The sequence below is a fragment of the Bactrocera dorsalis genome, chromosome 2 (assembly GCF_023373825.1).
Source record: "Bactrocera dorsalis isolate Fly_Bdor chromosome 2, ASM2337382v1, whole genome shotgun sequence".
Taxonomy (NCBI): Eukaryota; Metazoa; Arthropoda; class Insecta; order Diptera; family Tephritidae; genus Bactrocera; species Bactrocera dorsalis.
Window position 1 is genome coordinate 82,738,095 of NC_064304.1, and position 17,440 is coordinate 82,755,534.

Consider the following 17,440-nt stretch of genomic DNA (forward strand, 5'->3'; position numbering starts at 1 on the left):
TTTAATTCTTCTCAATTTTGAGTTTTACTTCGAAATAGTACGGATAATTAACGACCGCTCGAGTAGTTCATGGTCCACCTCTTCATTCCTGAAAAGAGCATAGTTTGTTTCATGTCCTCAAGTAGCGTTGTGTGTTTGACTGTGTGGTTTCTGGTTAAGGCCAAGAACTATCTAAACGTTTATAACGCTAAGTGCTGTGGTGATACTCTGCACTTTTCGGAAGCCGTAGTAATGTTGTGCTGGGCTCAGGTGGTGTGTGAAGGTAAAGAGTAGCAAGGCCTCAGCTGTCTTCACTACTTGAAGAAGAGAGTTATCGGACGATAGAACTCTCATTTGTTGTCGGGTTTCCCAGGTTTCAGTAGTAGGATCCGATTCACACATCGTGTATTTGAAGAGTAACCAGCGACATTGAGGCAAAGTTTTGAAAATCGTTGCCATATCTAGAATATCTATGGTAACGTTAATCCAACTCATTCTGCCAAAATAACAACCTAATATACAAATAACAATAATCATAACCAGTTAATATCACAGAATTTAAGAAAAAGACTGCAGTTAGTAATGAAGTGAAGTTTAGTTAGCCTAGACTCGAAAGATCACATTTGCCAAAAGCTATCGGTGGTCCTGCAACTTCATTCTGAGAAAAACACGAGAAGATTCAGACTGGTAGAACTACCCTCGTAGCCTTCGTATGTACCGTTATAATCATACACCGAAGCTGAGCAGTCGCTGAGACTTTTTTGCGCCATTTTCTATATTTTACTGCATTCAACTTAATGTTTGCTACTACTATATATCCACTTCTTCCACACGCTCCTCACTCATTTTTACTTATCTCGAAGGAATTTAATTTTAAATTTAATTTATATGCAAATGTATACAGAGCACGCCACTACAATGAGCCACAATCAGCTGAAGCACGCCTGTTCCCAGTTGACCCTTACAAGCCCAGCTTGGCTCGTAAAGAACCTGCACACACATACACAGTCAGTATATAGCGTACTCATATACAGATCTATTTATCCACCTCAGCTGAGCACCTTTTTATCGATTTAATGCGATGCAGGAAATGCAAAAGTAAATTACCGTTAGTGCGGAAAACTGACTGCGGGCGATAGATGGCCAGTAGGTCGCCGCCGACAATGGGATACCGAGCGAGTACGACAGGATGCAGCAGGCACAACGTGGATGTGAGAGAATCGCATGTGGCCACAAACGAGAAGCGGAGCAAGCAAGTTTAAGAATAACATTTAATTAATGTTGGCAAAAGATGCAGTGAACTCCGCTGAAAGAAGACCAACCACAGACACACAACCCGTAATTCAATTAAATGTAATGAGGCAGTGAGCGTGCGAAGGAAGTGGGGTGTAAGAGAGCACCCAACCAGAAGATACAACATCACATTGAGTCAGTCAGCAGATTGCATGCCAACGATTAAGCCTATACTTTTGGCAACATTAGGGTGTGGCAAAATGTATGGAGATATTTTGTTATTTTTGATAACTACTTCGGCAAAGATTATTATCTCTCAAAATTAAAGTATTTAAATTTTCTATCTACTAACCTCGCGCAGGTCAATTTATATAATTTTTTCTTCGTGAAACAAACTTGAGCTGCGGGGATTATGAAATAGATCAAAATTATAGAGATATGGCTTCGATGAAAAGTTATTGTCTAATGTACAGGCAAGTCAAATTTGTCCTATATCTTTAGGTTATAGAAGTGATCAGTTCATATTTGTACTGCAATATCTTACTAAAACCGACCTCGAATTTTTTGCCGGTCTTATGACTCAATGAAAGCGAAAATGGTGCAGTCTCTTTTGCAGATTGTTTAAATTACCAGAATTCATGAGAGAGACATATTTATAGTACCTTCCGATGAACTACATATTTTTTCTTCACTCTATCAACCTCGCCGTAGTGACCTCACAGCAACTTTCCTGTTATTCGAGCCCCCTTAGTCGGAAACTTCTAAATTAAACATAATTTTAGAATACTAATTACGACTAAACGACTACGCTATGATTTCAGACCGCAATATTTTGAAAAAAAACTAACCATTTTGGACGAAACAGTTTAAGTTTTTCAAAAATTTCAGAAATCAACTAACAGATAATATCGGTTGTTGTTACTTACTATCTACTCTCAAGGAAGCAGGTTATCTATTTTTTATTGGAATCTTTGAATCGAAAGGAATTTTTCTTCAACTTCTCTCACGTTTAGGCAGCAACTGGCAGAACCGCAAAAATTTCTCAAACAAGCATAAAAAGAAGTAGATATGAAATCTAATTCTCCCAATTTAAATTTTACATTTACATCCTTATGAAAACACATATTCGTTTACCCTCAAAAAGCCGCTTGCTTTCTTCTTTATGGATGTGCGTTTATGATATTTTTCGTATTTGTACGCAAATGTAATTGAAATTCTAATAAATTGAAATATTTACGAGCTTCGCCATGGCAAATCAAATAAACAGCGACACCAACTGCAAACAATCGCGCGCCGAGAGATGTCAACCGACGCGGCAAATGCGGAAAAGGATACGCCTTGCTGCCTCAACGCAAACGCTTACTCTCGCTTGGCTTCCTCAGCCCCACATAAATATATATTTACATGCATAAATATCAAACTCACATAATATACTATACATATAGAATATAAGCGTATGCAGAAGCATAGCTATCCGAGCGCCTGCGTTTGCCGCAATGTGTATCCGGTTCACGCAAAACACAAATATGCTCGTCGCTGACAAATTGCATTAGTGATATCAACTTTAAGGTTATGTACGAGATTTAACAAAATAACTTGAGTGATAAAAAATAACTTGAGTGGTAAAAAATGCGCACTTTGAATAGCGATTTATTAGGGCCGATCTTGTGGATTGGACTTAGCCCGCATTAAGTTCTATTGTGACGTTTTCTTTACAATTTTAGGAGTGTAACAAACGAGCTTTACAGAAAAAAAATTTGAACGTTGACCTTTCAAGAGTTTCATATCTAGTTCTTAAAATCTCATAAAATAATCCCGGCTGGTAACTTCAAGCTCCTGCCTTCCATTTGCTAATGACCTCAGATAAGTCTTGGAAATTGTTTCAATAACATTGTCAAAAGTTAGGTAGATTCCTTACTTTTCAAGGGCACCATAATATCAAGACTTCGATATATAATCCTTATTGGAATCGAGCGTGAATACAAATCTTCCTCTAGATCCTCGGAACAGCAGATCATTCGAGTTTTTCTCCAGCATCTCAAAATACATCTGTACGTTAACACTAGTGTTCTTGCTTGTCCAGTAAAATATTTTAAACTCTTTGAATGTAAGACCAGACAGAGTTAAAACATGAAACATAACTTTCTTAGAGGTCTCAATATCATTGCTAAGGTATACACTGGACCTGGTCATATGATACCTACTATGTACTTCATATTATCTCAAAACGAGATCACAGAATTCCGAACCGTTTGCTCAAACAAATCCTAGAGGCCTGCCGTACTAAAATATTATCCACTTTGTTCAATACTCATGATCTAAAATCTCATAAAAAACCTTTGTCTTACTTATGCCTCAGCTATGACAGGCGAGTACTTACCAGTACTTATGCGACCAGAAAGTCGTTCTGATCCGAGGAGAAGCACAGAGCACAAGAAGCCCCAGTAAGGTACGTCTCTCTCCAATTATAAATTGTGTGCCTGAACCTAAAAACACTTTCTTCTTGATGGTCCTCAATAAATCAAAGTGAAAATCTCTAAATTTTCTTGGTCTGAAGCACAGATTCGCAAGATATCACAGCAGCACGGCTGTTATGCGAAATAGATTGCACACCACAACACACACAATCGAGTGATTGAAATATCCACTCACAAAGAGTTAAAGTGGAAGATAAAATATAAAACGACCCATTTATGCATAAACCGCGAGCAAATAAAAATTGAAAAGTAAGTATAAACATAAAAATTCCGCAGTAAGACAACATATGATCATAAAAGAAGGGGAGAGGGGTTAGCAACAACGCATTTAAGCTGTAGGAAGCCATAGGAAAAAAATCGCTTTGAATATATGTACACTGCTCGTACAAGAAAACGCATGTCAGCAATTTTCGGACACGTTTGGAACGCAGCCAAATGTCATGGATGAGGCCAAAGGCAGACTGTAACCCGCAAATTTCCATGTATGGTAGCTAGCATCGAATGCATGTGTGCGAGAGTACAAGTGTCACTGCTGCTTTAACTCACTTAAATCGTAATTTGAAAGATGTGCTAGACAGACAGGCGTAGCTTGGGGGGAAAGAATGGGGAACAACGAAGGCGAAAGAAGTGTAAAGTCGCAAACGCAAGTCCCCAAATGAGCTGTGGCATGCATACTTATGTACATACATACATATGTATGTTTAGTGCAAACTTAAGTTCATATATGTGGACTGTACCGCTAGGAATCTTCTTACTACTTTTGAGAGTACCTTTAAACTTAGTTCAAAAACGGAGTTTTAGTCCTCGCTTTAAATGTTCTCGATTTCATGTTTTCTTAAAGACCATATATATTTTATTGTTTTCTGTAAACAACTGTTCTCCGCTCTAAATCTCTTACCCGCAACTAATTTCTCTTTCCCTCTTTGCTATCACACTCTAATTTTTTGTTGTTTCCCTGCCGCCTTATATTCCGCTCACTCTCTCTATTCTATTATCTTTATTTTTTCTTTTTCCTCTTCTCTCTCTGATCCATTTATCAGAATGAAGACGATCCCACGCACATCAGTCCCGTGGTTTCAGCTTAGAGCTTTTACGCTTTTCATTGTTCTCGTACAGAATGAATCCAAAAATAGAGACGTCGACATAGTGCTATAGAATATTTGATATCTGTGGTTTAGTTCATGCAAATCAAAGTTAGACGTTAGAATAATGAAAATAGTTACAGCACTTTACACCTGTAAAACGCCTAACACCGCGTGTAAGCCGTTGGCTCTACCGAGAGTTGTAAGACGACTATGACATACGGTATATTAGATGGTGAGCAATGATGGAAAAGAAATACGCGGCAAAGGAAAAATGGAATAGAGCTAGATGCACAGAGACACACGTATAATTATTTATACCGATGGATCCAATGAGTTGTAGGTGGTGTCTTTATAGCAAAATTAGATACCACAATCGTCTTTTGACTGCCAGACCACTGCCAAAGCGTTGTTGTTCTCACAAAAAGTGTTTGAAATCCTTTTAATTTCTAAGGGATCTTAGCGGACTTAATATCATATTTCACGATAAACCTTCCATGATTTCCCGGCAATATACTCGCACCACTATAATCCACAAAACAAAACTTCAATTTAGAGGGACTTCGAGTATTAGAAGCTTTCATTAAAACAATTTTTTTCAAACTGTTAACTGAGAATTTTTTGACCTCGTCAAGGAGGTTGCACAAATAAAACTTTTTATATTGTGAAACTTCGTTAGAATCACTGGGTGGTTAAGAGAGGACATAATACAGTGACGGGATTTTAGTCCCAGTGGTTTCACAATAGGCCACCTAATTCCAAATTGTCGTCACTTCGAGTCTAACTGATTTCTCTGCTGTGTATGATTCAGTCCTGTGATATAAAGGGTAATCCACAACTTCAAATTTAATAGGGAATGTTTATTATCATTCGAAAGACCATTATTTGGCATTTAGTTTTTGATTCGATTTTCGATGACTCGTTCCAGCAAATCGACTAGTGACTGGCGAATGACTCCCTCGATGTTTTGCTTCAAGGCCTGAACTTACACATCCCCACAGAAAAAAGTCTAACTGTGGGATATCACACGATCTTGGTGGCCAATCGACCGGACCAAAACGTGAATTTATCTGTCGGGTACGATGGCGCGATAACGGCATTGTCGGTTACGTTCCAACCGACCGACAGACGATTGCACCGGCCACAAACTACACCAAACCGTTATTTTTTCTGGATGAAATAGCAGCTCTAGAAGTGTAGGTCCCTCCTCGTTCCAAATGCTGCAATTTTGTTTGTTTACATTAACTCGAAGAGTCGGGTCTTCTTGAAAGATTGTCGTTCCTCGTCAGTTCGAAGCGACGTAAAATGCCCCAAGTCGTTCCATATCCAATAATGAATGCTGTGTTTCAAGATGGCCAATTATGTTTACCTTAAGTTCAGCAAAGCAAAGAACGATTTGTAAACGTTGCTCAGGCGTAAGTCTTTGATTGGTCAAAAAAGGTTATTGAAAAAAGTACGTCTATTTGGATCACCCGTTATAAATGCGTCTGTATCGAAGGACGGTTTGTCGATGCGTCATTGCTGGTGTAGATACTCCCTATATGAACTGCCGCAACAGATGCGTGCTAGTGTCATATTTTAGCGCCAGCCGACTCACTGCATGCCTGCGCATAAATAGCGAACTTGGGTTTCGTTAAGGTTAACAGCGTGTTTTTCCGAGTTGCGGTTAGATATTTTTTAAGTGGAAATTTATGTTTAAATGTATGTAGTCTAAATTATCGCTGACTTGAGCCCACGCCGATTACATACAAGGTGCTACTGTTTTCATTACTACATACAATATATTTGCGAGAATGCGTGGCTTAAAGAGACTTTATGGAAGTTTTCAGATCAATCTACCCACATATATCATTACATATGTACATACATATGGGTGCATATACATATATGTGTATTTTTCTTACATGCCTGTAAATGATATTTTATGCGCTTCTGTTGAATCAGCTATTTTCTTAGGCTACATTTCTTCGTAGCTGATTGTTTTTATTGTCTTACTAACGGGTGATTTTTTTGAGGTTAGGATTTTCATGCATTAGTATTTGACAGATCACGTGGGATTTCAGACATGGTGTCAAAGAGAAAGATGCTCAGTATGCTTTGACATTTCATCATGAATAGACTTACTAACGAGCAACGCTTGCAAATCATTGAATTTTATTACCAAAATCAGTGTTCGGTTCGAAATGTGTTTATCGACAAATTTTGTTCAGCGATGAGGCTCATTTCTGCCGCATTTGGGTGAAGAGCAACCAGAAGCCGTTCAAGAACTGCCCATGCATCCCGAAAAATGCACTGTTTGGTGTGGTTTGTACGCTGGTGGAATCATTGGACCGTATTTTTTCAAAGATGCTGTTGGACGCAACGTTACGGTGAATGGCGATCGCTATCGTTCGATGCTAACAAACTTTTTGTTGCCAAAAATGGAAGAACTGAACTTGGTTGACATGTGGTTTCAACAAGATGGCGCTACATGCCACACAGCTCGCGATTCTATGGCCATTTTGAGGGAAAATTTCGGACAACAATTCATCTCAAGAAATGGACCCGTAAGTTGGCCACCAAGATCATGCGATTTAACGCCTTTAGACTATTTTTTGTGGGGCTACGTCAAGTCTAAAGTCTACAGAAATAAGCCAGCAACTATTCCAGCTTTGGAAGACAACATTTCCGAAGAAATTTGGGCTATTCCGGCCGAAATGCTCGAAAAAGTTGCCCAAAATTGGACTTTCCGAATGGACCACCTAAGACGCAGCCGCGGTCAACATTTAAATGAAATTATCTTCAAAAAGTAAATGTCATGAACCAATCTAACGTTTCAAATAAAGAACCGATGAGATTTTGCGTTTTTAGCTCTTGTTTTTATTGTCTTACTATATACTCACATACGTACATACACAAACACACATATGTATGTTCTCAAATGTATTTTATATTCACTTTCATGTCATAAATGTTTGAGATCGCATAGAAACAAATGTTTGTCATTTGCGTTTAGCCGGTCAATAACTTGGCTCACTGGCCATAAATGGGCGACCAATAAATGTGCCGTTAAGCGCTGAAATTGCGCAATAACACAAATAACGGACGCACGAGAATTGAATATATTGACAGCGGCAGCTATGTTATGAATGGCTGGAAATTGAAATCAATACATTTTATAGAGATGTGTGTGTCTCCTCCCAAATGAGAAGATTTGCAGACATTAAAATATTACTAAGCAATAAATAAACCATTTGAGCTGTTCATATGAGTAAGATAATAATCACGAATAGGCGGGTTTATATGCTTTTAACAAGCAATTATGGTAATTAAATGCTAACTACTTTGGTCCCTATCCTTCAAATGAATATACAATAATTGCAGCTGTAACAATTATTTAGTCATTATGCGCATATGCAGGGCCTTCTTCCTAAGTTGCGCTTCTTAAAAAAAATTCTTAACTTAGAAATGTCTTATTTCCGGTTATTTGCTGCGTAGAGATTATGAGACATTAAAATTTCGTACAGCAGCACCACCTACCGGACATAATGCATCAGTTTTCTCCAGTTAAAACCAACAATAGACAAGATAAAAATCGATAGGTTAAAATCATTAAACTATATCTCGACAATTTATGTATTTGTCGTATCCAAAAGCCTATTTCTTTTTGTATTAGGTAAAAATGCCATTCACCACTGCGCCATCTGTCCGTGTTTATGACAAAAATTTCAAAAAAAAAAATTAAAACAATTAGAAAATAAAGTAATAATAAAACTTAATGCAAAATTGTATTATTGTGTTTATCAATTTTTACGAAATATAATTTTTTCAAATAAACAGGTAACTTGGTAACCATTTTCAAACAGCAGCTTTCTCAAACCTTTAGCATTTTACGTTCATATTGTTATATTTCACACTCTTCCGAAGTTTGCTTGAATTTGTTTTTAAGTTAGCAACCCTTTACCAAAAATATTTTTACTACTTAGTTTGTTATTGAGATTGCAATAGGTAGAAGGTATACTTTACCAATTTTAATGAATTAAGACTTTTAAACGGGTGGCAACTCTGCAACATCCTATATTTATATATATTTTTCTTTAAGACTTTTTGGTTTAATGTCCAGATGTAATAATATTTTTTATCAAATTTAGCAGCTTTTCAAAAATACAGTTGAAACTGGTGGCAACCCTTAAATGCGTCTCAAGTTTCTAAAATTTATTAATTTTATTATTATTTCAATTAAAAATATTTCAAACCGATGGCCAGTTTTAATGATTTAAACTTATAAAAAAGTGGTAACCCCGCTATATCCTTTCTGAATATTTTTAGCTTTAAATTTATTTCATTATAATATTCATATTACAATAAATCATTTGTTCTAGCAGCTTTATTGAGTCATGGTTTAAACAGGTGGCAACGCTGCTCAAAAAATATTTTAAAAGTTTTCTTATACATATCTGTCAAATTTTCAAAATTTCTTTATACTATAATTTCTTCAAATTTAAAATTTTCCATCAGGTGGCAACCTTATAAACTTTTTTAACCGTTTTTTAAACCAACCTGTTATTTGCTTCGATTTCTTCATCGTAACAAAAATTATATGCTATCTATTTCATTGCATTACAATTGATAAACATGTGTGTGTGGGCCATCCACTGCGTATGAGCAACATTTTATACTTCATACTATCAAATTAGAATTATAATGCTATAACTTATGCACTTAAATGTATTCCATAACGCGACTTCTGTATTTATTTACTACAAGGCTTCTTCCATTTTCGTTGCAGCAATTCTTCTACCACGACTTTCCGAAGACACATCAGACGACTACCCGCAGAAAGATCTACAAGAGCTGTCTGGTGTGCGACACTTGCATACGCGAGCTGATGGTACTCGACGTTCCACCCCAGGTGAGCAGTCATAAAATGCTGAAATGCGCGCATAAGCTCCATACAATTGTGCAGCAGAAATTCAAGAATCCGTTCGCAAACACAGGAAAACTAAAAAAAGCAGAAAGTGAATTTCTGTAAATTGAAAAATAAGTTAACGTGCGCAGCAACAGTTGCAGCTGCAATGACAGCTAACAACGCAAACAGCTGGCAGGTGTCGTTTCGGTGTCTATATGCTCGGCGTCCATGCCTCTGTGCGCCGCTCCCTCCATTAGTAATATCACATGAATAAATTATCGCTTTATTGATATTGCATTTCCCAGACAGTGAACAGAATGCTTCGCTATTTTTTCCTTTTCGTTTTTAATTTTTATTTCCTTTTGGTGCAGGTAACATGCTTGCTGGCACTTCTGCGTTTATGGTCTTATTGAAAATCGCATTAAATTCGTTGTACATCGAGCAGGTCTATATATGTAGGTAATCAATTTTAACGGTGTCTCCTTAAATTTTATAACTGTAATTTTATTCACAACGAAGGAGAGTTGCAGTAAAATTGATATTCACATGATATTTTGAAATATCTGTATGTATTTTAATTCCAATATTTTTATTATTTTTTTTTACACTATTTTTACTTATTGGTCTACAACTTTGCTTCCGCCGTTTTCCAATAGATGTCTCTAGGGTCAAGCACTGGTCGATTAAATCGTTTTATTTCGATCTGGGGCATTTGTCTCAACATTAACCCAACAAAATATTTGTAGAGATCTGTTTGCATCCCAAACTTATTCTCAACTGAAAATGCAACTTTTTGAGCCGAATTCTCGACATTTGTGGGAAATTTTGCTCTTTTTTTTTAATTCCAAGAAAAGTGCGGCTGAGGACCCGCCACGCTTTACTGAGGCTGACACATACATAGATAATACTATTACTCTACTACTACCATCTATATGATTTCTATTAGGTATTAAAAAAATATAGAATTTTTGTAAAGCAACTTGTGTTAGTTTACAAAAAAATTGATCATAAAGCATTTCGTGTGTTAATTAAGCATTGCTTTTTGAGGGAATAAGGCAAACACTTTTGGACCGTTTTTTATACAATAAAGCCTTAAATTTACAAAAAAACGGCGGAAGCAAAGTTGGAGACCTAATATGTATTTCATAAAAGGGTTTCAGGCTCTTAAATTACACATTAAAAATTTCAGAAATGCCTCTCATATTAGCATTTTATCGCTTTCCCAGTCAACTACGAAAGTCGAATCAAGGATTAAGAACTTATTTTCATCATAGAGGTTAGCATTATATGACAAACTTAACTTAATTAAAATGGCCAAGGGACGCTGTTTAGATCATTACACTCTTTACAATGAAGTTGTATTTATGAAACAATTTATTCGCACAAGGAAACGTTGATAAATGTGCAAAAGTGCACTGGAAAATATAAAAATTTCCAATGAAAGCAGAACCCATAAAAATCCTGATTTTTTAGAATAAATCACAATAAAATACAACGTATTCTCCCCAAAAATTAATATTTTTAATCCAATAGCTTTTGCGACAGGTAGCACTTAAGTCGAAATAAAGGGTCTGCTAACACGAACGACGTGATGTTAAAATTAAATAAAACGCACAAATATGCCATTTTTGAACAAAGTTCCTGGAAAAAAAGTTCAGTTAATATCGTTTTACAACGCTCGCTATTGATGGTAACGGCATTTCATGGCTCATTTCGAACGAAATAATAACTGATAATTAGAATGCAATTGCGTGTCCTAAACCACACAAAGTTTCTGACTCAGTACAAATCGCGATAATTTCGTTTGTTTGGCAGAAATGGGCCTCATCTAGCTAGATGATTTTTCGATGAAAATAGTCCATCATTTCACGTGCCTAATTGGCAAAGCTACGGCACTTCAAATGGTCTGGACAATGAAATAATTTTTCTTCAAAATTCTATGGACTGAACAATGCTTTTAAAAGCCTATCGTGAACTTTAAGCCAAAAAGTTGATATTTTGAAAACTCGCACAGACTCGTCTAACCCTTTCAAACTTGACTTGCTATTAACTAGTCCAACTCAAATCTCAGACGAAGCATAATTTGCATTGACTGAACATTTGATTAGCTCATCAACCGCAATATTTAAATATTTTGCTATCCGCAATAACAACAACAAAACACGTTGGCAGTGGCTGAAATGTGCACTAAACGAATTAATGTTACTCATACGCACCGTCACACCGCATAAACATCAAATCTAAAATACAAACCGCCATATAAACTGGCTGTGCGTCGCCAACACATTTTCGCTTTGCTTTACCGAACCATAAAACAATGTGTAGCTCAGCTGCCTATTACCAGCGATGAAGCCTTGGGTGGGCCAAGGATATGACCAAAAGTTCAATGTCATGTATATATTTTAATGCGCGCCACCAGCTGTTGCTATTCCCTTTCCACAAATGCAGTACACGTCATACATACATACTCGTACATGGTCTTATTTACTTATATATGTATATATACGAATAAATTTCGCGCCTTCGTCAATGGTTAGGTGTCTTAGCGTTTTAATGCCGTTTCCAGTCCCGCTGCGGCGGTAATATTCTAATAACCATTATTTACGCCGAAGGATGTCTACGTTTGTTACTCGTTGCAGCTTTCAGACACGGTAGGTGGTCGCATAAAAGCTGTTTTTTCTGTTCGTTTTCGCCGTTAGCATATAACTTACTACGGCGGCTTATCGCCGCCACGATTAATATTGCAAAGGCAAATCTGGAGCAAAGTAGAATTGAAATTTTCATTTCCGCTCTAAAATATTCGTACAGATTTTCAAGATTTAGAACAACAAATTTTAATATCGCCATTTTTTATGTCTGTACACACATACATTCATACCTACAACTAAAATCTGCTTGAAAATCTGTGCGGTGAACAGTTGGTTTGATTTCAATTCCACCGAATTTATTCGCCGCATATTTCAACAGTTTCATTTCTTAGCGTTTATCCCTCTGATCCGTATCCACCAGCGCAATTTAGTGTGTCTCATCGGAATTGCTCATTGGCAATTCATATTGATTCCGTCGAATTTATGTCTCTCGCAGAGTATAAAGTTTAAAGTTTCCCACACAACTGAAACTTATGAGGCTATGTGTAAATATAGAAAGGTTTATGCTCACAATCATACATATATATTTATGTATATTCACCCACAGTTAAATATAGTATGTGAAACCTTGCATATTTTATGCATGTAACTTTCCGCAATACAAACCCTCATATGAATACCCTTTAGGGAAATGAATTATTGATACATAAATATTAGAAAACGGGGCACGCTCTTTGTAATAAAAAGTTCCTCTGAATCTTGAATTCAAAAAAGTGTTTAACGTGGTTTACGTGCAAATATTTGTTCACAATTCCTTAAAAAATTTAAATGAAGTCAGTATTGCAGTCAACGATCATCGCTACACACACAAAACTGGTTCCCCAGTTTAATAACATTGGCCTATGAACTAAATCCAAGAATGATCGGGCTAATGCCTAATGATGATGAACCAGCTATGACTGACCATTTGTAAATCTCAGTCGATTTAAAAAAATGTATTGAACCAATCGTTACAATTCCTTAAAAACTTTCAAAATAACAACAATGAAAGCGTCGCGAAAGGCATTCTCCGTAATAACCTTGAGAGCCAAGGTTCATTCTACTTGGATCCCCTCTGTCGTCTCAAAATGCTTACCTTTCATCGGCCTTTTCAGGCAAGGAAACAAAAAAGGCCGAGGGGTCACATCTGATTGGTTAGGTAGCTGTTCACAAGAAAGGCCGCAATTCCAGGTCGGCAGTAAGCACGGTCTTCATCAGCGACCTCTTCCCCCCCGGCCCTCCAACATCTGGGTAAGCCTGCTTGATCATATCAAACGTCTCTGTCGCAGATTTACCGAGTTTCACACAGAATTTAATCGCGTAGCTCTTCTTTAACGAACGTTGCATTTTCGGTTTGCACACTCACAGAAACACGTCGCGCGAAAATGTTTGTCCTGACTCCCCAAGTGCTCGGAGACAACTGAACAGCCGCTCTTTCGTTAGCTAGGAAGACTCTCTACCGAATCCAGTCAGTGCACGTACGCTCCGAAGTACAGGCGCGGCGGAAGAAAATCAGTCCTATTACTTTCCGGACAAACCATGTGCAACATTTTTTCTTGTGGCCTGAAAATGCATGGCTTTTCCAGAAAAAAAAAATAAAATTTCTAAGATAAAATGAAACACTATTCTAAAATAGTCGCAAACTTGAAATATTTTTTTCATGACCACTTAACCTAGAAAAATGTCTACTTCTGTGGGCAAAAAAAGTAAGATTTTTTAATTTAAATTTCGCGCGAAAAACAATTCGTCGAAATATTTTTTTATGTTCATATGACTGTCAGTGACGTCTGTGCCAAATGTTACATCAAAATAATTTTTAGTGCTGAGTATACACTTATCTTTTTGAAATACATGAAGTGCATTCGGCGATTTTTACGATGAGTGAAATTATTCTACAAAAAAGTTTCGTTAAATTTTGGGTACGAAATCAAATTACTGACGCCGAAACGTTCAGAATGTTGAAAAAGGATTATGCGTCGTTTGCCCGAAGCTATTCGTAAAAATAGGCCGGAATTATGGTCCGACAACACTCGGTTTTTGCACCACGATAATACACCGTCGAATACTGCATTGATTCTTTGCGAGTTTTCACCAAATTTTCAACTAATATCAGACCTGATTTAGCTCCTTGCGACTTCTGACTATTCAACAAACTTAAACAACCGCTTCGGGGAAATGTGCATTGAAGGGAGAAAATGACTATAACAACTGCATGGAGTATTGAAAAAACGTTGAACGAGTGTATTGGGGCCAAGAGGGATTACTTTGACGGGGCGACATAGATTTTGAAAAATAAATTAAAAATTTTAAAATTATGAACACAGTGCAAAACAAAAACTTTTAAAGCAATATCTCGAATAGTTTTTGAAATACAGCCTTCTGAAGTGTAGCCGTTAAGTTCAATGAGAATAATCAGTTTATCTTTACAAATAATTTCTTTAGCGAATTATTCTATATGTTGCTTATATAGCGCTTCATCCAGTGGCAAACCAAAAACTACGAAAATGTTAGATGAAATTCAACTTATTTTAAAACAGCCGCTATTTTTTTGAGATCGCAGGTCATGGTATAGGCAATATTTTCTATCAGAGGATTTTTTGAAGCCTCATATTCAGAGAAGATCAGAATCACTGTAACAATGAATAAACTTTGGTTTGTCGTCTTCGGAGATCGCGTGTGACTTGAAACATAACTATTTGTTTCTTAAAAATTTTACTATGAGCTTTTAAAATGCGCATAGATAAATATACCCTTAAAGTTTAAAAACAATTGACATTTTTTTTTTTTAAATCCAGACTTTTTTTGGCAATGATAATAGATGTGCCCCTTAAATTCTTTTTTTACAGTTTCATTAATCTTTAACATGTTTCTATACGTAAATAATTATACTGACCAAGTTGGCGGCCACAATAATATTGCTGCAATTTATTAACGCGTTTGGCTATCATTATTATCGTCTCGAGAGACTTTATAGTTGTTTGTGTACTCGTTATTGATGATTCATTGAATATCCATTAATAAAAATCGCAATTATTGGCCCAGCCGTAAGAACAGCAATAAGACAAACGCGGCAAAAGTCGCTAACCTAAGAGAAGGCAAGGAAATGTGAAGTTATTGCTTGGGTACCATATGTGCGCAGGCCACAATCCCCGTTGGAAATCGATACCAGCAAATAATTGGTTTGGTCTTAAACTATTTTGATTGGGGTTCTTTCGGAGGAAAAATTGTGTAAGAAAATTAGAGTTTAATAAGATGATTGGTGGTGTATGTTGTAAGATGATGCGCAAGTTGGAGGTTAACATACGTCAGAAAGTATTGTTTGTAGATACTACTACGTAAGTCGGATTCAGAAGACATCGAGTGACAGCCATCCATATCCGTAACAAAACGTTATTCCTCCCCGAAGTGTCGTCCAACAGTTTGAGAACTTTGTTTCAATTCAGCAGTATTAGCAATCAGCCATAAGTTTGACGGGTTAACGGCTACAGAGCAGGAGGAAAGAATTCATAATCATACCTAATTACTTTTTGGGTCTAATTTGAAAAGTTTTTTTGTTCCAAAAAATCGAAACTACTGTTAAGTATATTAGTATAGATTTGGTATGCAATTTTGATACTCTAAACACATTTTCAGATAAAAGGAGAGAGAGAGAGAAAGAGAGATAATATAATTTGATACTCAACGTTATGTACAGAGAGAGAGAAAGAGGGAGAGTGCGAGATGATAATTTTTTCTATATCTTCTTGTGTCAAATGTCCAAAAAATGCGCAAATCACTTTCAGAATGTCATTCTTCTATCATTATAAGTCCATAAGAAAAAAGGTGACAGGAAATATCGTAAACTTTGAAACATGTTTATTAAACAAATAGAAATAATAGCATAAAGCAGAAATACTAAACTTAATACAACAAAATAACAACAACAATAGTACAATCATATCACTGCCTATTCTCCATCAGATTTGAAGCGGCAAAGGGTCTGAAAAGACAATTACACTGCTCAACACTTGACATAATTGTGATAATGTGCAAGGTCAATCATAAACACAGAAGAAATGCGAACCCCAAAACTTAATGTCGATGTCGACTGTCACGCAAGCGCTAACCCACCCATAAATAACCTAATTTAGGGTTTTTATTGTTTGGCAAACGAACAACAATTGCGTTCTTGTCATGGCTTTATGGGATGTAACTCAAATACCGACTACATAGCCATCATCATATTGCTTAACCACAACCACCCCATTATCCACCCGTTTCGTCTGTCACCTTAATCACGCCCCTTATGCTTTCACACTTATGAGCTTTATTGTACAGCGATTTAATTAAAATGACTCTGTTAAGCTTATTCGCGTGAGGCGAGAGAATAAAATGCGATTTTCTGCAATAAAAGTAAAAAGGAAATTGAGATACATATTTATGGTCGCGCCGTAATTGTGTTGGCTATTGAACAACGTAAAGTACTTAATTAGCAATTAAATTAAGTTGAATTGACCGCCAAGTCAGAGCTACAAATGCACAGCAAAAATGAATGGGAATTGGCTGGCACGAACCTCAGCAGCACACTAATTAAGAGCAGTAATAAAAAATTATGGATTCTGTAAATTCTTTATTTATAAAGTCCGAAAAAAGCTTTTAACTTTTGACACCGCTTCCAACTTTAAACTATTAAAAGTTATCTAGAAGCAACAAATGAAGTTTTTCACTCGCTTATAAGCCAAGTGCACCTTTGCTTTTGAACTTTGGCTTTAAATATTGAAATTTTAAAAAATATACTGTTTATGACATGTAGAGTTTTTCTAGTAGTAGAGAAATACTTCCTATATCTGAATCGGCAATTGAAACCCAAAGCTCCTTGTAACTAAAATATCAACATGAACATCTACGTAAAACCAATGTCAGTTTGATACTTTAACCCACTAAGAGTAGTCGACGACTGCGAGGTCCTTCTAACCTAGAGTACACAATAGGAGATCTACTGACCTGCTTGCTCTTAGTAAAGTTCATCTTCAATCGTAGAAGTTCTTACTGGACATTGTCCAATAGGCATTTATTTTGTCAGGCTAAAAATTCAGTCGGACGCAAATTGTCAAAGTTGTATGAAAGGAGATGAGGTAGAAATACGCTTTTCCTCTATTGTCCAGCCTTTACAAA

General features: G+C 36.5%; 1 protein-coding gene across 1 annotated transcript in view; it reads left to right on the forward strand.

The window, feature by feature from the left end:
- The window catches only part of LOC105226602 (ras-like protein family member 10B), a 161,490-nt gene that overhangs the window by 129,618 nt on the left and 14,432 nt on the right, over nucleotides 1-17,440 (forward strand). The window contains 1 exon segment of the mRNA XM_049450531.1: nucleotides 9,540-9,662. Within this exon segment, the coding sequence (XP_049306488.1) occupies nucleotides 9,540-9,662 (123 nt within the window).